The sequence below is a fragment of the Mobula birostris genome, chromosome 2, assembly GCF_030028105.1.
Source record: "Mobula birostris isolate sMobBir1 chromosome 2, sMobBir1.hap1, whole genome shotgun sequence".
NCBI classification, from domain to species: Eukaryota; Metazoa; Chordata; class Chondrichthyes; order Myliobatiformes; family Myliobatidae; genus Mobula; species Mobula birostris.
This window is the reverse complement of record NC_092371.1, coordinates 11,485,630-11,506,405: the sequence shown is the minus strand read 5'-3', so window position 1 is coordinate 11,506,405 and position 20,776 is coordinate 11,485,630. Positions and strand designations below refer to the sequence as shown.

Genomic DNA, 20,776 nt, shown 5'->3' with positions numbered 1-20,776 from the left:
TTAAATATATTCACTGACTTGGCCTCCGCAGCTGACTGTGGCAATGAATTCCACAGATTCACCACTCTCTGGCTAAAGAAATTCCTCCTCATCTCCATTCTACAATGAAATCCTTCTATTCTGAGGCTGTGCCCTCTGGTCTGAGACTCTCCCACTTCTGAATACATCCTCTCCATGTTCACTGTAGCTGAGTCTTTTTATATTGGGTGTGCAAGCTCTGGGAGCATGCTCTCTGTGCTACAGCTTGGCGTGGTGTAAGACACCAGCTCTTTGCGTGGACTGTGCAGCTCATTGTTGTGTGCACTTGCGCAGTGAGGAACAGCTGCAAAAGGTCACTCTGGAAAGGGATATTATAGCAAAACCTTCATGGCATCTTGAAACTTTCTTCCTCTAGGTAGTTTATCTGATCAACCATTCTAGTTCCAAACCCCCCACCCCCACACCCTCTATCTATTACCACTGCACTGTAAACCACTTTTATAATGTTAAACCCAAAAGATTCTGCAGATGCTGGAAATCCAGAGCAACACGCACGAAATGCTGGAGAAACTCAGCATCTGTGGAAATGAATAAACAATCGATGTTTCGGGCTGACACCCTTCATCATTATAAAGCAGTTTATACTGTAAATACATGCTGGTATTCATGGATTTATGCATATTCTGCTAGAATATTCTTTATTCTGCATACTTGTTAAGTATGGTGGTATTAGTAATGTGATCACTCGAGTGGAGTATGATGGTCTCCTAAGGGGTTGTCTATTGGTGGGTCCTCGGATGGCTGTAGAGGCTGATCAAGGCACACATATTCTGGTGCAGTGTGGGCAAGGGTAGGTGGTGGTTGTGGTTCGTGGTTGGGTTTTTGGTTGTTCAGTCTCTTTCTCAGCTGCCACTTGTTCTCTGCGACACAGTGGAGTCGCTCTCTCGTAGCGCAGCTCCCTCTTGAGCAGGTTTCCCCCAGGTGTCTCTATTGAGTGCAATGTCTTCCCAGTTTTTAGATGTCATGTTCAATTTTTCCATGCAAACATGAGGAAATCTGCAGATGCTGGAATTTTAAGCAACACACGTAAAAGTTGCTGGTGAACATAGCAGGCCAGGCAGCATCTCTAGGAAGAGGTACTGTCGACGTTTTGGGCCGAGACCCTTCGTCAGGACTAACTGAAGGAAGAGCTAGTAAGAGATTTGAAAGTGGGAGGGGGAGGGGGGGATCCAAAATGATAGGAGAAGACAGGAGGGGGAGGGATGGAGCCAAGAGCTGGACAGGTGATTGGCAAAGGGGATATGAGAGGATCATGGGACAGGAGGCCTAGGGAGAAAGAAAGTGGTGGGGGGGAACCCAGAGGATGGGCAAGGAGTATAGTGAGAGGGACAGAGGGAGAAAAAAATAAATAAATAGGGGATGGGGTACGAAGGGGAGGTGGGGCATTAACATAAGTTAGAGAAGTCAATGTTCAAACCACACTCAGGTTGGAGAAACAACACCTTATATTCTGTCTGGGTAGCCTCCAACCTGATGGCATGAAGATTGACTTCTCTAACTTGCATTAATGCCCCACCTCCCCTTCCTACCCCATCCCTTATTTATTTATTTCCTCTCTTTTCTCTCTCTGTCCCTCTCACTATACCCCTTGCCCATCCTCTGAGTTCCCTCCCCCTTTTCCTTCTCCCTGGGCCTCCTGTCCCATGATCCTCTCATATCCCTTTTGCCAATCACCTGTCCAGCTCTTGGTTCCATCCCTCCCCCTCCTGTCTTCTCCTATCATTTCAGATCTCCCCCTCCCCCTCCCCCTCCCACTTTCAAATCTCTTACTAACTCTTCCTTCAGTTAGTCCTGACAAAGGGTCTTGGCCCAAAACGTCAACTGTACCTCTTCCTAGAGATGCCGCCTGGCCTGCTGCGTTCACCAGCAACTTTTGTGTGTGTTGCTTCAATTTTTCCAGGCTGATTGTGATGTTTATCTTTGCAGCATTTCCTTTGCCCACTAGGGGCTCACTAACCTTCTTTCAACTGGGGTTAAAGGATCTGTCTGGGGAGAGAGGAGTTAGGTATCTGAATGTCATGACCTATCCACTGGAGTTGGTGTTGCCTTATTGTGGTGGAGATGCTGTTTGTGATGAGTTCTTTGGGCCTGTGCAGGGCACTAGACAGCGTTCGGCTCTGAGGTTTTTAAGAGCACCTTAATTGGTTCATTGTTGTTTAATGACAGTGGTTAATTGTTTAGAATTCCTGGTGGTTTTTTCACTCTTTCTAATGCAGTCTCCTGGTGCTTTGAGTTTAAACTTATTAAGTTTATTTTGATAGGTTTGGGGAATTCGTGTCACTTGTACTATTTAAGTGGATGCCTGATTAGCAGTAATTGTGGGGTCCTAGTTTTGAGAATGTTACATCTCACGGTGTCGCTTGGCTGAGCCACTGGTGTTCTTTTGCAATGACTATGAATAAGATCTCGTTGCCGTATCAATATCGGAGCCTGCCTTTCCTCCGCACTTGGGCTCTGATATTGCCAGTGCACATTGTGACAGTAGGACCTGCCATGTAATGGACCCAGCGGAGGTTGGACAGCAGTGTTTTGACGTCAGTGGCTGGAGGCAAGGGTGCTTTCTATTCTCCGTGCGTGTCCCAAGTCTACGTTCCAAGGGTCCTCAAGTTTCATTCTGAGCTTCTCAAGTTGCAAGTATCAGGGTTCCCAGCTTCCAGATCCCGTAACTCAGGTCTGCTTAACAATTGAGCTTATCGATAAAGTTTATTTGATTCAACAAATCAGCATTCGGGTCGATAGTGACAATTTTGGAAGAGCCCTGCTCCAAAAGCTGATCCCTGGCTGGACAAGTAACCCTATCAAGAATAACCCTCTTGATGAAAGTCATGTACAGACCGTGAAAATTGAGCTTTCATGTAACAGTGAAACAGAACTACAGAGAGCCAGCTAGCTCAGCGATAAGAAGAGCCTAGCTACACTGTCTCAATCTGTAAAATTGAGAGTATAGACTTCTGTGTCCAAATTACCTCTGGAAAATAGTGAAGGGCAAAACCCTGTGAGCAAGGTCCTTCCTGGAACCTTCCCTAAGTTTTGCGCTTCAGGCCTTCAAGAATTCTACTTTCCAGGTCTCAAGGTTTTATCCCGACCTAAGTGTCCAAGGTTTTCAAGGTCGTCAAACTTCCCCAAGGATTTTTCTCTACATTTCCAAGGTCTTTTAATGTTCTACCTGTCTCGAATTTTCCCAAGCCTCCCTCCCTTGACGTTCCTCTCAAGGTTCCCTAGTCTTGTTCGAGGTTCCCCAGGTCTCTCAGGGTCCCTTCTTGAGTTTCTCATGCCTCCCCCGAGTTCCCCAGGTCTCTCGAGTTGTACCTGGATCTCAAGTTTTCAGGTCTCCTTGGGCTGTCAGATGCTGTTCGTAGGGAAGGGGCACTTCGGGCCTGCATTTTTAGAGCACCTGAATTGGTTCATAGTTGTTTAATGACAGTCAGTAATCGTTTAGAGTTCCTTGTGTTTCTTTTCAAATGACTCACTCTTTGTAATGCAGTCTCCTGGTTTAAGCTCATTAAGTTGCCATGTATTATTTAAGCGGTTGCCTGATTAGCAGTAATTGTGGGGTCCTAGTTTTGAGAATGTTGCCCTGTTGCTCAGCCAAGCCACCATCGTTCATTTGGAATCATAATGTGTCCCAAATAAGAGCCTGTCCCAATTAACAAGGTGGCCCAACTAACTGGAATCCACTGAAATAAAGGTGATTCTTGAGGATCACCTTTTAGAAACCATTTACACCTTGTGGGCTCTGCTTACCTCGATGATGTCCTGGCTGTATCTGGAACCTCGCTTCCAGCTCCCCAGCTCCACTACCGAGTTCCAGGGTATGTTCCCGTTGCAGGCCTCCGTGGCGAACAAGAAGAACTCAGGGAAAAGCTGGTGAGTGGTGCCCAGGGTTATGTCCGCAGGAGCTATCAGGTCCATGTACCAGTGCACCGCGATCCCGTCTATATACCGAGCGGCGTGCTTGTCTGCCAGTACCTAGTTACCAAATTGGGAGGACACAGGTTAGAAGATAAGAGGTTTGGGGCCCCACGTGGTGTGATGGTTACAGCGCCAGTGACCCAGGTTCAATTCCGCTACTGCCCGTAAGGAGTTTGTATGTTCTCTCCACGACCGTGTAGGTTTCCGCCGGGGGCTCCGGTTTCCTCCGTACAGGCGGCAGTGGGAATGGAACGCCGATCTTACAGCAAGTGCCTGTGCTAACTGCTACACCTCTTGCCACCCTGAAAAATTAACAAATCAGTAACAATAATTATGGACCTTTTGCTTATTTATGTGTAATTTTTAAGAGGCGAAGACAAGGCAGGGCAGAGAAGGGAATATCTATAATAGGACGAGTGGGGATGGTGAAATGGGGACAAGGACACCAAATGAAGACTTAATTTCTCTTAGAAAGATCTAAGAAAGTATTTGCACTATGAAAGTGGTGGAACTGGACTGAAAGTCACAAACACAAGAGATTCTGCAAACGTTGGAAATCCAGAATAACACACAAAACGCTGGAGGAACTCAGAGGTTTGGGCAGCATCTATGAAAATGAACGAATGGTCAACAATTCAGACTGGAAAGGGGAAAGTCACCAGAATAAGAAGGTGGGGGGGAGGGGGAAGAAGCTAGAAGGTGATAACTGAAGCCAGGCGGGTGGGGGATGAAGTAAGAATCAGGGAGGTGATTGGTGGAAAAAGCAAAGGGTTGGAGAAGAAGGAATCTGATAGGAGAGAAGGGTAGAGAAGGGTGGAGAAGGGGAAGGAAGTGATTGGTTGAAGGGCTGAGGGAGAAGGAATCTGATAGGAGAGGAGGGTGGACCATGGGATAAAGGGAAGGAAGAGGGGCACCAGGGGGAGGTGATAGGCGGGTGAGGAGAGGATGCAAGAGGCCTTCCGTCTTGAGAAGACAAACGTCGCAAGTATTTTTGGAGGAATTATTGTGATAGCCTAGAGCAGGGTGGCGAACATTTTAGAGAGCGTGTGCCAAAATTGGCTACAATCTTCTCAGAAGTTCTCTGGTGTGCACAGGTAGTTTTGATAAGTGAATTAATAATAATTCTTATGGCCTTTTTAAAGGAAAAGGGATGAGTCCTGTTGCTTACATACGTGTTCATTGTTTGACTGTTAGTGAAAGTTTAACAGAAACAGATTGAAATAAATGACGAAGTTTAGAGAACCTGTTCAAAATTACTAACATCAATCTTTCAACAAGACATTTGAAAAATAAATATTCATGGAGGAGCTAAACTACAAACAGTATTTACGGTGATTATCACTGAATATCAGTGTTCACGCACAAAAATGGTCAGCATAATTTATCCCTACGTTTTACCTGAATTTATCCCTATGTTTTTCCTGTGAATGTTACTGATATGACACTGTGTGCGTGGAAGATTTTCACTGCACCTGTGCACATGGAGTTGTGCATCTGACAAACTCAATTTTGACTTTCCTGGGGGAAATCGCCAACCCAGGAATCAATCTGGTGAAGCTACGCAAGATGGAAGTGATGCTGGAGATCTTGAGCAAAGTGCTGGCGGAACTCAGCAGGCCAGGCAGCATCTATGGAGGGGGAATAAACAGTGGATACTTTGGGCTGAAACTCCTCATTAGGGCCATTCAGGAAGGGGGAAGATAAGAAAATGAGGGGGGGAGGGAAAGGAGTACAAGGCAGCAGGTGATGGGTGACACCAGGTGAGGGGGCAGGTGGGTTGTTGGGGATGAGGGGACGAAGGAGGAAACTGGGAGGGATTAGGTGAAAGAGGTAAAGGTTTGGAGAGGACAGTGAACCATGGGGGGGAAAGTAGGAGGGGAAGCGGCAGGAGGTGACGGGCAGGTGAGAAGAAGAGAAGGGGTAAGAGGGGAGACCAGAATGGGGAATGGAAAAAGAGATGAATGAGGGAGAAAAATTACCAGAAGTTAAAGAAATCGATATTAAATCTATCAGGTTGGAGGAATCTGAAATGTTGCTCCTCCAACCTGCATTTGGCCCCATCAGGAGCCTAGAAACTGGTCTTTCGGCCCATTCGTACCATAATGGCAAATATCAGGCGCTCACCTTCTTTGCCCAGCTCGGCAGCAGCAAGCGCTGGTCGTCCAGGATCATGAGCTTCACGTTGCTGTGGGGGCTGGCGTGTAAGGCAGGGCCCAGGTCGAGAGCGATGAAATCTCGCTGAAGCTCAGGATTGAAGCCCATGCATTGGAAAGGGTAGTCCTCTATGAATCCAGTGGTGGGCTCGTTCTGCGCCGTCACGCCCCAGAACGTCACGTTGTGCTTCGCATATTCGTCCAGGAACCTACCGAGGAGAGTGAAGAGGGTTGGGGGAGGAACAGAAAGGGAGAGGGAGAAAGGGGGAAGGGGTGGGGGAAAACAGAGGGGGGAGAAAGGGAGATGGGAGGGATTGGGGAAGGTGGAAGGGAGAGGAGGAGAAGGGGAGAAGGTGGAAGGGGGTGACAGGGTGTGACAGTGGATGGAGAGGAGTCAGAGGGGTGGTCGAGGGGGAGGTGAGGGAGAGGTAAGGGGGTGAGGTGAGGGAGGGAGATAGGGAGAGAGAGAGGTAAGGGAGTGAGGGGGATACGGAGAGGGAGAGGTAAGGAGGGGGGGAGAGAGAAAGAGAGGGAGAGCATAAATTAGCACTTTAGCATAAACTAGAGACCCATGAGATTCTGTGAGTAGGTCTGAGAGTGCCCCACAGGCACAAGCAGAAGCGAGAGCCTGTAACACACATCCTACAGGTTAAGCCTTTGACTAGAGGGTGGCAGAATGAGTTGTTTGTAGGAAAAAGAGCTTTGACCAGCGGCCAGTCTGAACATCGGAAGTTTGGAGTGGAGGGGACTTCAATCAGGTCCATTGACCAAATATAAAAAACAGCAGCCCAGGTTGCTGTTTGACCAGTGGTCAATTGGTGTTTGAGATTGATTAGCAAGAGCAAATTAAAGGAAGGCAGGGGCAAGCACAGCAGCAGTCGTCTGAGTGGGCAGAGTCAGAGTGGTGATCTTGAGGCTTTTGCTCTTCGAGGCTTCACTCAGAGAAAGAAAGAAAGGCTCGAGATTAAGTTTTCTTCCCCCCCCCCCCCACCTTTATATCTGCTCAGCCAGGACAGTAGAGATACCAGGCAGGATAGTGGAAAGCTCCTCTTGTGGGACGTAGGAAGTTAGGGAGACCTCCAGCTACAGCTTCTAACAATCACGTCAAGGAGTTTGAACTGGAACTGGTTCAACTCCAGATCATTTGGGAGAGTGAAGGGGTGATAAAAAGGACATATAGAGAAGTAGTTACACTCAAGGTGCAGGACACAGGAAACTGGGTGACAGTCAGGAAGGGGAAAGGGGTTAAGGAGCCAGTGTAGAGCACCCCCATGGCCATCCCCTCAACAACAGGTATTATCACTTTGGATACTGTAGTGGGGCGGTGGGGGGAAGGTGGGAGGGCGATGACCTAACAGAGAAAAGTCAGTGTTCTGGTCTCTGGCACTGAGTTTGCCTCATGTGACTCAGAAGAGAAGTGGGGGAGAAGATGCATGCTGTGGCAACAAGGGAATTATTAGTTAGGGGAATGGACATGAGGTTCTGTGGGCTAGAGAGTGAGATTCCTGGATGGTATGTCCCAGGTGCCGGGATCTAGCATGTCTTGGATTTAGACCTCAGCATTCTTAAGTGGGAGAGTGAACAGCCAGAGGTTGTGGTCCATGGGTAGGATGTGATGAGGTTCTGCATTGGTTCAGAAGACAAGCTGTACTATATTCAACTGTAGACTGCTGCAACATTCATGAACTCAGGGCCTTGCAATTACAGTATCTATTTTTTTGTGTGACTGCATTTTACTGCTGGTTTATATGTGCTCTATGCGCCTTGGCCTGTGTGTGACTGTTGGTACCGTGTTTGCACCTTGGCCCCAGAGTAATGCTGCTTTGTTCGGCTGCATTCATGTCTGTTAACGTATGGTTGAATGACAATTAAATTTGAACTTGAACTTTAATATTCTGTGCGTTATTTGCTCGCTTTTGCCGTCTGCATGATTTGCTTTCTTTACGCATGTTGGGTGTTTGACATTTTTCTTTGAGTGGGTTCCACGGTGTTTCTTTATTTCGTGCCTGCCTGCAGGAGGAAAGAATCTCAGGGGTTGTGTACTGTACACTTGCATACTTTGGTAATCGTTGTCGTTGTCGTCGTGGTTATCCCTCGAGGTCGAGGGTGATGGACTTCGTTCCGTTGATCTACTTATCGGCTCTCAAGTGGCTTATGAGTCCAACCTTGGCTTTGAAAGTTCTTCTGTATTCAGGACAGGTAGTTCCAGATGACAGATCGGGCTTTGGTTGTTGCTGTCTCTCTTTGCATTTCCTTCTCTTTTCTTCTAATTCTGCACATCTGTTGGCTTCGAAAGTTGCTGTTCCTTCTCGGATGATGGCTTGCCAGAGTTTCCTCTCCTTGGCATTGGTTTCCCAATTGTTGATGTCGATGTTACATTTCTTCATGTTGGCTTCTAAGGCGTCTTTGAATCCCTTCTGTTGTCCGCCTCTTTTACATTTGCCTTCTTTAAGCTGGGAGTAGAAGATCTGTTTCGGCAGACATTCATCTTTCAACCGAACAACATGACCGCTCCATCTTAGTTGGTTCTTGATGACGTAGGCTTCAATGCTTGTTGTTTTTGCTTCATTTAGCAGACTGACATTGGTTCTTCTATCTTCCCAGCTGATATTCAAGATGTTTCGAAGACAGCGTTGATGGAACTTTTCAAGTGCCTTCAGATATCGTTGGTATGTTGTCCATTTTTCTGATGCATACAGGAGCGTTGGGATCACCACTGCTTTGTACACTAACATTTTGGTGTCTGTTCGAATGTCACGATCATGAAAGACTCTTGATCGGAGACGTCCAAAAGCTGTTCCAGCGCATCTAAGATGATGTTGGATCTCGTCATGAAGGTCGACATTGGAGGAGAGGTGACTTCCAAGATACGGAAAGTGGTCCACGTTTTCCAGAGTTATTTTGTCAAGTTGAAATGATGGTTCTATCCGATTTGTCTCAATTGGTGACAGGTGATAGATGATCTGAGTCGTCTTGTAATTGATGGTAAGTCCAAGTTTCGTGTATGCACGGTTGAAGGCAGTCAGAATCTGTTGTAGGTGGTTTTCTGAAAGAGCTGCAACACTGTTGTCATCTGCGTATTGGAACTTGATGAGGGAACTCGTGGATGTCTTCGTTTTGGATTTCAGACGGGCAAGATTGAAAAGTCTGCCATCTGTTCTGTAGACAATTTCGATTCCTGGGGGTAGGTCGTCCTTGATAATGTGGATGATTGTCGCAATGAAGATTTTGATAATAGATGTACTCTGAAACTGTGAAGAAGGAATCTGATAGGAGTGGCCAATAGGAGAAAGGGAAGGAGGAGGGGAACCGGAGGGAGATGATGCACAGGTGAGGAGAAGGGGTGAGAGGGGGGCAGAATGGGGAATGGAAAAAGAGAGGGGAGGGGGAGAAAGAAATGACCAGAAGTTGGAGAAATCGATGTTCATGCCATCAGGTTGGAGGCTACCCAAACAGAATATGAGGTGTTGCTCCTCCAGCCTGAGTGTGGCCTCATTGTGGCAGTAGAGGCGGGCCATCGGTCAACAAGCTGGATTGGGAATGGGAAGTTGAATTAAGGTAGGTAGCCATTGGAAAATCCTATCTTTTGAGGCAAATGGAGCGAAGGAGGACTGAAATCAGTTCTGTTGCCAGAGGTGTGGCAGGGAACAGTACGAAGCCATAGTCTGGATGGGTGAGTAACCCCCCCTCCCCCAGTGCTCCCTTGGGTCCAGGCAAAGAGTAGTCTCTCTCCCTCCCCCAAAATACATCACCTCACATCATCAAGGAGCCCCACAATCCTGGTCATGGTCTCTCCTCGATGCTGCCATCATGAAGGTGGTACAGGAACCTCAGGACCCACAACACCATGTTCAGGAACAGTTATTACCCCTCAACCATCAGGCTCTTGAACCAGGAGGGATAACTTCACTCACCCCATCACTAAACTGTTCCCACAACCTATGGACTCACTTTCAAACACTTCCCATCTCAGGTTCTTGATATTTATTGCCTGCTTATCTATTTATCTATTTCTTTCTTTATTTGCACAATTTGTTACCTTTTCCACATCAGTTGTTTCTCCATCATGATGAGTGTGGTCTTTCATCGATTCTGTTATGTTTTTTGAATTTACTGTGAATACCCGCAAGAAAATGAATCAGAGGGTTGTCTACAGTGACGTATATCTACTTTGATAATCAATTTACTTTGAACTCTCCTTCTCCCCCTTCCTCTCACCGGACAAAGTAGTTGGCCCAGCTCTTGTAGTACGGCCCTCCAGGGTCCCCCTTCAGGGTCCCTTTTCCAATCGTGGAGTTGCTGGTCTTCATCCAGGCCGGCGCAGTCCATGGACTCGCGAACAGGGACAGAGGACGCCTGGACATCTTCTGGGCTGTCTGGATCAGCGGGATCTGGGGAAGAGGAGTCGGAGGTGAGATTGGAGGGGGAATGCTGGCGAATAGGGAGGACATTGTGGAGTTCCAAGGCAAGGTGAACAGTAAGAATAGTAATGATAAGATGAGGCAAAGCATTGGAGTTTAACCTGGCTGAATATGAGGTGAGAGATCAAATGTAAAGGACAGTGCATAATTAATAGCAGGACCCTTAACACCATCGATGCACAGAGGGATTTTGGGCTCCAATTCCACAGCTCCTTCAAATGGCTGCTGTTGGAAAACACTGCTTTTTTAAAAAATAATACTTTTTATAAGATTTGTATTTTTTAAATAAACTCATGTATTTTTCACACACCCTGGCAGAAAACAGTAAGCAGCTAAACTAACGGTTTGTCACCTTTCTCATTTTTCATTGGTTAATTACTAGCACATGACCTACGTGATGCAATTGTTTTAATTATGTAGCCTATTAAATAATTCATCTCAATCTAAGGAATTTCCCTTATCTTATATATAGAAGTGATAGAGTTTTCAGAAATGCCATCTTTTATTCCTTTGTCTTACATCTCTTAGCATCGTTTCTCGCTTTTTATTTCGTTTGCTTAGTATTTGTATGTCTGCACTCTAAAATAAACTGAAATCTTGGAATTAAGACTGCGCGCCATTCCTGACTCCTGGAAGAACTCCAAGGATCAGAAATTGGACAGGGAGACCCAACACTGCAGAGGGCGTCCGGGTGGTCAGGAGGCCGTACAGCATGCTTGTCTTTATTAGTTGAGACACTGAGTTCAAGCTTTGTCGCATCTTTACAGTGATAGAAAAATGGAGATCTATATGATCTTAGAGCAGATTACAGGATCGGCACAACATTGTGGCCGAAGGGCCTGAGCTGTGCTGTAGTGTGCTACCTTTCTAAAACTCTAGTTTGGCTGCATCCAGAGTATTGCATTCAGAAACATCGGGAGGAGAGAGAGCAGCGTGCTGCGCGTGCGTAGCCCTACAGTGAAAAATGATATTGTATCCATTAAATAGGGGCCATGGACAATTCTGATTTGATGGAGCCAGACGTGAAAGCACAGAGGAACATCTGGAGAAATTTCTGAAACGCCAGTTCGCTGCTGTTGTTACTATGCGGTAGGGAATCTTCCGGAGGGAAGGCCTCAAAATCCCCGGCTTTGCCTGCTGTTGGCGACCGAGAAGGAGGTCGAATCGTTCGGACAGAGATGGCGCTCAGTGCTCAGTGTCAGAGAGCTGATCAGAGCTCGAAGTTTTCGGATGACTCAGAGACGGATTGTGGTCGGGCATGGCAGGGAGAGTTTTTCTTCCTTCTCCCGTCTGTGTGAGATGTGGGACATTTGAGAAACTTTGAACTTTTACTGTGCTCATGGACTTTTTCATCAAGTTATGGTATCGTTGCACTGTTGTAACTATATGTTATAATTATGTGGTTTTGTTAGTTTTTCCAGTCTTGGTCTGTCCTGTGTTTTGTGATATCACACCGGAGGAAATATTGTATCATTTCTTAATGCATGCATTACTAAATGACAATAAAAAAAGGACTACGTGTCTTCATAATCTAAAAAAAAGTTCTGGTCGTCCCATTGTAGGGATGATGTGGAGGCTTTGGAGAGGGCGTGGAAGAGGTTAACCAGGACGCTGCCTGGATTAGACAGCCTGTGCTACAAGGCCAACACACTTGGGTTGTTTTCTCTGAAGCAGTAAAGGCTAAGGGGAGACTTGAAAGAGCAGGGGCTCCCACTCTTTTTTGTGCCACGGACCAATACTATTACACAAGGGGTCTGTGGAGCCCATGTTGGGAACCCCCGGATAGAGGTTTATAAGGTCATAAAGGCAGCTGGTATCTTTTCCCCAGGGTTGGAATGTCTAGTATTAGAAGACACTCACCTGAGGAGAGAGGTCAAGTATTGTTTTCCACAGAGAGTTTATGCACACACAGAGTGATAGGAATGGGCTGCCAGGGGAGATGGTGTAGACAGGTGTTAGAGGAGTGTCAAACATAGACCAATGAATCTACGGAGAATGGAGAGACGGGCAGAAGGGATTAGAGTAATCAGGCATCGTTGGATTAATTGGTGTGGTACAACAGCATGGGCTGAAGAGCCTGTTCCTTGTGTGTACCAGGTTCAGACGCCACACTACTTGTTTTATCATAAAAACTATTGAAAATTAAACATAAGATATTTTAATAAACGTGATTTTAGAAGTACCAGAAAACACAGGAAAGACATTTGGATAAGCAGAGGACAAACAACAGGAACTCTGCAGATGCTGGAAATTCAAGCAACACACATCAAAGTTGCTGGTGAATGGTCCTGACGAAGGGTCTCGGCCTGAAACGTCGACTGTACCTCTTCCTAGAGATGCTGCCTGGCCTGCTGCGTTCACCAGCAACTTTGATGTGTGTTGCTTGGATAAGCAGAGGAATAGGAACGTTATTTTATTTTTATTCAGAGAGACAGCACGAAACAGGCAACGAGCTGCACTGCCCAGCAGCGCACTGATTTAACCCCAGCCTAATCACAGGACAATTTACAATGACCAATTAGCCCGGGAACCGATACATCTTTGGAAGGTGGAGGGAAACCGGAGGGCCCGGAGAAACACTATGCAGTTCATGAGGAGAAAGTACAAGCTCCTTACAGAGGACACCGGAGCTGAACTCTGAACTCTGGAACATCCGAGCTGTGATAGTGTCCCGCAAAGCCACTGTGGCGCCCTTTATGGGCTGAACATGGGCTAGCTTAGGTGGACACATGGTCAGCACGTACCCGAAGGGTGCGTTTCCTTGATGTATTATTCTACAAGTAGGGGGAAGACATTCAGTCCCTCACTTTTGCTAGGCAGCTTCTATCCCACTGTTATGAGACTCCTCATCAGACCTCTCAAACACTAATAGGTGAAATTCTGATCTCCCAGCCTACCTCATCGTGACCCTTGCACTTTATTTATTTAGCGATACAGCGCAGAGAAGGCCATTCCAGCCCTTCGAGCCTCGCTGCCCAGCCACCCTCGATTTAATCCCAGCCTAGTCACAACGACCAACTAACCTAACTACCAAGACATCTTTGGACTGTGGGTGGAGACCCGTGCATTCCATGGGGAGGACGTACAAACTCTTTACAGGCAGCGGTGGGAATTGAACCTGGGTCCCTGGTACTCAAAACCATTGTGCTAACCACTATGCTACAGTGCTGCCTCATTCATTCTGAATTTAATTTTACTATCTTGATGCACCAATGTACGGGAGGATCTGTCTGCATGGCATGAAAAACAAACGCTTTCAACTATATCTCGGTATATTTGGTAGTTAGCAACCAATACCAATACGCCATGAGGCAGAACCGCACCCTGACATTCAGTTGCTGGGTCTTCAGAAGGGGAGGTACAGCAGAAGCTTCTGTCTACTCCAATGGTGTTGAGATTGAGAGCTATGAGTGCACACCACTGACCGCCTATCCCAAACGTGGTCCAAACGTGGCCAAGAAAGCTCATTAACACCTCTACTCCTGGATACACTTGGGAACTTGGCTCCCCTTGTATCTAGCCTGGGTGTTACCCTTGATTTCAATTTGAATTCTAAACCCCGAATAAAGAAGGTGACCACAGCAGCATTTCTACGCTTAAGAAATTTTTGTCAGGTAATAATGCTGAAAAACTAATTCACACCTTTATATCAAACAGACTAGATTACTGCAATGTCCTTTTTACCAGCCTTCCAAAGCAATCTATTGACAACTTCAGTGCGTTCAGAATGCTATCACTAGACTTTTAACCAATACCAGAATGATGGAGCATATCACTGTCGTATTAGACACTCTGCATTGTCTTCCTGTATCTTTTAGAATTGATTTTAAAGTTCTCTTACTTGTTACTAAAGCACTTAATGGTCTGGGACAGGAGTACATCCCAGAATCATTGTTATTTTATAATCCTGCTTGAGCTCCCAGGCCTCCTTCCACCATCTCCCTCAAAAGATAATTGGCAGATCATCTTTTTTTGAACTACGCTCCCAAATTGTGGAATTCAATACCTAAAACTTTAAGGGATGCAGATTCAGTTGTCACTTTTAAATGCCAGCTCAAAACCTATTTATTTAAGCAACACACATAAAATTTGCTGGTGAACGCAGCAGGCCAGAAAGCATCTCTAGGAAGAGGTACAGTCGACGTTTCGGGCCAAGACCCTTCGTCAGGACTAACTGAAAGAAGAGCTAGTAAGAGATTTGAAAGTGGGAGGGGGAGATCTGAAATGATAGGAGAAGACAGGAGGACAGGGATGGAGCCAAGAGCTGAACAGGTGATTGGCAAAAGGGATATGAGAGGATCATCGGACAGGATATATATATATATATATATATATAGAGAGAGAGAGAGATAGAGAGAGATAGAGAGAGATAGAGAGAGAGAGGGAGGGAATACATACATACACACATATATATAAAAATAACGGATGGGGTATGAGGAGGAGGAGGGGCATTAACGGAAGTTAGAGAAATCAATGTTCATGCTGATTTATTTAATCTTGCTTTTAACTAACAACTTTTTTTTGTCTTCTATTTTCATATTTATTTTTATTTTACCTTTCATGTTTGTACTTTTATCCCTTTTGTAAAGCACTTTGAACAACATCATCTGGATGAAAAGTGCTCGGTAAATAAAGTTATTTCTTATTATTACTTCCACAACAGGCCTAAAGAGATTAGGAATGTCCCCATTGACTCTTACCAATTTTTATTGATGCACCACAGAAAGCATTCTGTCTGGATGCATAACGGCTTGGTATGGCATCTGCTCTGCCCGTGACCGCAAGAAACTGCAGAGGGTTGTGGACACAGCTCAGCACATCACAGAAGCCAGCCTCCCCTCCATGGACTCTACTTACACTCGATAAAGCAGCCAGTGGAATCAAAGACCCCATCTACCCCAGTCATTCTCTCTCTCTCCTCTCCCATCGGGCAGAAGATATAAAAGCCTGAAAGCTCGTAGCACCAGGCTCAAGGACAGCTTCTATCCCACTGTTATCAGCCTCTTGAATTTACATCTTGTACGATAAGATGGACTCTTGGCCTCTCAATTTACCTCCTTATGATCGTGCTCTTTATTGTTTACCTGCACTGGACTTTTTCAGTAGTTTTTACACTTTACTCTGCATTTTGTTATTGTTTTACCTCGTTCTACCTCAATGCACTGTCCAGTGATTTGATCTGCATGAACAGTATGCAAGACAAGCTTTTCACTGTATCTTGGTACACATGACAATATTAAACCAATACCAATATTTTGACCAGCTCTCCCCAGAAAGGGTGACCGGCCCAAAACCAAGCTCCATGTCCTTGCATTTCATCGGTCAGTTTCGGGAGGGGAGAATATTTCACCTTCATGTCTGTGTCCTCCTTTGCCAGACTGAAGTTGTGCAGATCCAAGTCTCCTGGATGATCATCATACGTGTACACGTGTGTGGAGAAGTCACAGCTTGCCATCGGCACTCGAATAACGTTGTACTCAATTCCTACATTTGGGAACAAGCAGAAAGCTTAAAACCCACAACAGAAAAACAGCCATTGAGTCCATTCTTGGCAGTAGGCGAAATGCTTTACTGCCATTGTCTGTACGGAGTTTGTATGTTTTCCCTCTCACAGAAGTTTCCTCTCGCATTCTAAAGACATAAGGGTTAGCATCAGTACGTTGGCGCCAGTAGCATGCTGACACTTGCAGGCTCCCACCAGCACAGTCCTCGAACTGCGCTGGTCATTGATGCAAAGCGATGTATTTCACCGGATGTTTCCACGTTTCACGTGACAAATAAAGCTAATCTCAAAACTTTAATCTTTATTTTCTTCCTCTTGCGCCTTTTCTGTTTGCTCAATCCTAACCCCACCAGTCTGAGGAAGGTGAAGAGATTAACGTACACAAAATACCGGAGGAACTCAGCAGATCGTGCAGCATCATCAGGGCTCTCAGTCCCAAAAGTCCACTCTTCATTCCTCTCCATAGGCGCTGCCTGACCTGCTGAGTTCCTCCAGCATTTAATGTGTGTTACTCTGGACTTCCAGCATCTGCAGAATCTCTCGTATTTATGATCACTGGATTGCTAGTTTGTGAAAGTCCAGCATGTCTATAGCAACTCTTCACAGCCAGTAAGATCCCAAAGACAAGAACATGGGAAGATCCAAATAAACTTCAAACAAAAATTACGTTGATTGAGAAATAATTGACACCAGAGGCACGAGAGGAATATTTTTAAGAAGCAACGTGCCCTTCCTCCCGCTCTGTGGAACTGTTGCTGGCAGTACAGCAGCTCCCTCAGTACTGCACTGGCCTGAGTTTTCAGGAGCAATGCTGCGGAGTGGGACTTGAACCCACAACCTTCAGGCTCCAAAGTGAGGGTGCTGCCCGCTGAGCCACAGCTCGGCCGGAAGGTGCAGTAGGAACATGGGCAGCATAGCTCGAAAGAAAAGTGGCAAGACCTCTCGGCTTTGAGTGCATTCCACCGCTCAGAGTTTTGGAGATTTAAATAAATCATCAGATTTGCATTATGTGTCACATGTTACTCTGAAACAGTGAAACATACAGTGAAGTGCAATGTTTTAGTGTCAATGATCAAGACAGTCCAAACATGCGCTGTATGTGTCACCATGCTTCCAGCGCCAACATAGCATGCCCACATTTTAAAAATTATTTATTTACTTTTTAAAACAATTATTTGCACAGTTTGTCTTCTTTTGCACACTGGTTGTTATATATAGTTTTTCATAAATTCTACAGTATTTCTTCATTTTCCTGTAAATGTCTGCAAGGTACAATATGGTAACATACGCACAATTTGATAATAAATTTATCTGGAGCTTTGACACAACTTACTAACCCTCACTCGTACGCCTTTAGACTGTGGAAAGAAACTGGAGCATCCGGAGGAAGTGCACGTGGGCCACAGGGAGAACGTACAAATCACAGGGTTATCGAGGCCTGTGGGAGGGGTGGGGTGAGGGGGGATTAGGAGGAGGGAGAGGGAGGAGGAGCATGTGGAGGAACTGTTTAGAAAACAGGCAGTGCCCCATGCAGTGGGAGCGCTCACATTTTTAACCAGCGCACCACGTGGTCATATTGCATACCTTCCTCAGAAAAGTACGATCGCAGGAGGTTTCTTTGTGAACCAGGGGAGAGGGAGAGAATGTTAATGGCAGCAGCATCTGTCATGGCACCTCCGAATCCTTTGATGTTCTGGTACTTCTTCTGCACGTCCAGAGTGAGCTGCAGCCCTTGGGGAAGGAGCAGACGGTGTGATTCCTTGCCATCCCGCCCCGTCACTTGCAGTCCCCGTGTGTGACCCAGACCTGGTGTGTGCGGCCAAGTCGACCGAGACTTCTCCCCGCTCCCCACATTCTCCACCTCTGTCCATCCTACTGCTCTCCCCTCCCTCCTACCTTACTCCCTCACTGCTCTCCTCCTCCGCAGCCCCTCCCCTCTACCTTCTCCCCCCCAATTCCTCCTCCCTCTCTTTCTCAGCAAAATGGGTGCAGTGGGTTTAAGACGTGTCGGAAGGTACACAAGGTAAGGTGGTGGGGGAGTCAGGATGAACCCAGCAGCAGAATATTCTTCTAATAGGAAAGACAGTAAGGCCCTTTGGCACATGAACGTTTTAACCTACTCTAAGATCAATCTAACCTTTTCTTCGCACATACCCTACATTTTCCGATCATCCATGTGTGTATCCAAGAATTTCTTAAATAACCCTTATATATCCACCTCCACCACCACCTGGGCAGAGCATTCTACACACCCACCTCTCAGTGTTAAAAACAGCCCCTATACTTTCCTCCAATCACATTAAAGATATGCTTCATATTAGCATTCTGGATATACGGTTTAGCGAGGACAGCGGGGGACACCCCTGCTGAAATCTGGAGGAAAACACACAGAGGATGCAGAGGGGGATCACAAAGTCGAGGAAAGAGGACCGGGTCGAAACAACAGAGACGTATGGAGAAGAGGAGTTCAGTGGGTAATAAAATGGACGAGTTCACGGTGCTAGCCAGGCGTCGGAGAACATTTCGGGAGTGCAGTGTTATGTGCTTCACTGGAACGGGGCTGCAGAGGACATACCCATCAAAACTTTTCCATGGACGGCTTCCAGACTGTTCAGGCTGACCGGAAGTGCACTGAGAGCGGTAAGTGTTAAGGAGTTGGGGGCTTACTGTTCTGGTTAACAACAGATGGTGCAATCCGGGTCATATTACGATCGAGGAACGTGTTTGTAGACCGGATATTGAACTTTTTACTGTTGGACTTCGGCCATATTCCACTGAAATACAACACTGGGTGGCACAGGTCATTCCTGCCTATGGCCATCGAATTTGCAGCTCCTCCCGTGAAGGGTCAGACACCCTGAGCCAATAGGCTAGTCCTGGACTTATTTTCATCTGGCATAGTTTGCATTTTGTTGTTTGATTGTTTGTGGTTATTGTATTGCTATATTTATGCTCTATTCTTGGTTCGTGTGGCTGTAACGAAACCCAATTTCCCTCGGGATCAATAAAGTATATCTATTATCTATCCGCTTGATCCATCCCTCTTACCGAGTCACCTCTCATCTCCTTCACTCCAAAGAGAAAAGCCCCAGCTCGCTCAACCTTTCTGAACACAATACTCCAAGGTGGTTTAACCAGACTTTTAGACCCCTCTCTCTAATCTAGGCAGCATCCTAATGATGTTAGGGAGAGTTCAGTCAACTCTTCTATGTGAGCAATATGTGCAATTGTGAAACTCTTCTTTAATTCATTCAAGGGGTGTGGGTTTCTCAGCCTGAAATTAAATTAAATGCAGCATTTAATTGCCCTTCCCAATTTCTACAGGTTCACTGTGGAGGATATTCTGACTGGTTACATTACTGTTTGGTATGGAACTGCCAATGCACAGGATCGGAAAAAGCTGCAAGGGCTGTAGACTCGGCCAGCTCCATTATGGGTACAACCCTCCGCAACATCGAGGGCACCTTCCAAAGGTGATGCCTCAATAATTCCTCAATACTGTCCCAAAACACACTCAGAGTGAAACTCCTTCTACACCGTCCCATCACACACTCCCGGGGTCAGACACAGTGAAACTCCCTCTACACCGTCCCATCACAGACTCCCGGGGTCAGACACAGAGTGAAGCTCCCTCTACACTGTCCCATCACACACTCCCGGGGTCAGACACAGAGTGAAGCTCCCTCTACACTGTCCCATCACACACTCCCGGGGTCAGACACAGAGTGAAGCTCCCTCTACACTATCCCATCACACACTCCCGGGGTCAGACACAGAGTGAAGCTCCCTCTACACTGTCCCATCACACACTTCGGGGTCAGACACAGAGTGAAGCTCCCTCTACACTGTCCCATCACACACTCCCGGGGTCAGACACAGAGTGAAGCTCCCTCTACACTGTCCCATCACACACTCCCGGGGTCAGACACAGAGTGAAACTCCCCCTACACTGTCCCATAACACACTCCCGGGGTCAGACACAGAGTGAAACTCCCTCTACACTGTCCCATCACATGCTCCATAGGTCAGACACAGAGTGAAACTCCCTCTACACTGTCCCATCACACACTCCCGGGGTCAGACACAAAGTGAAGCTCCCTCTACACTGTCACATCACACATTCCCGGGGTCAGACACAGAGTGAAGCTCCCTCTACACTATCCCATCACACACTCCCGGGGTGAGATGCAGAGTGAAGCTCCCTCTACACTGTCCCATCACACACTCCCGGGGTCAGACACAGAGTGAAGCTCCCTCTACACTGTCACATCACACACTCCCGGGGTGAGACGCAGAGTGAAGCTCCCTCTACACTGTCCCATCACACACTCCCGGGGTCAGACACAGAGTGAAGCTCCCTCTACACTGTCACATCACACACTCCCGGGGTGAGACGCAGAGTGAAGCTCCCTCTACACTGTCCCATCACACACTCCCGGGGTCAGACACAGAGTGAAGCTCCCTCTACACTGTCACATCACACACTCACTGCTGCCATCAGGAAGAAAAGACAGGAGCCTCAATACCCACACCAGAGGTTCGGGAACCGTTATCCCTCAACTATCAGGCTCTTGAACTGGAGGGGGTAACTTCACTCACCCATCAGTGAACCTTTCCCACAATTTATGGACTCACTTTCAAGGACTCTTCATGTCATGTTCTTGATATTTATTGCTTACTTATTTTATTATTATTAATTTATTTTGTATTTGCAGTTGTCTGGCCCATTGGATGTGGTCTTTCATTGA

The 20,776-nt window shown here is 46.6% G+C and overlaps 1 protein-coding gene across 1 annotated transcript in view; it reads right to left on the bottom strand.

The window, feature by feature from the left end:
- The window catches only part of gba1 (glucosylceramidase beta 1), a 57,255-nt gene that overhangs the window by 16,331 nt on the left and 20,148 nt on the right, over nucleotides 1–20,776 (bottom strand). The window contains exons 4-8 of the mRNA XM_072282984.1: nucleotides 17,613–17,759; nucleotides 15,876–16,009; nucleotides 10,323–10,495; nucleotides 6,076–6,313; nucleotides 3,784–4,008 (exon numbers count right to left, since the gene is read on the bottom strand). Coding sequence (XP_072139085.1) covers nucleotides 3,784–4,008; nucleotides 6,076–6,313; nucleotides 10,323–10,495; nucleotides 15,876–16,009; nucleotides 17,613–17,759 — 917 coding nt within the window. The remainder of the gene's footprint in view (nucleotides 1–3,783; nucleotides 4,009–6,075; nucleotides 6,314–10,322; nucleotides 10,496–15,875; nucleotides 16,010–17,612; nucleotides 17,760–20,776) is intronic.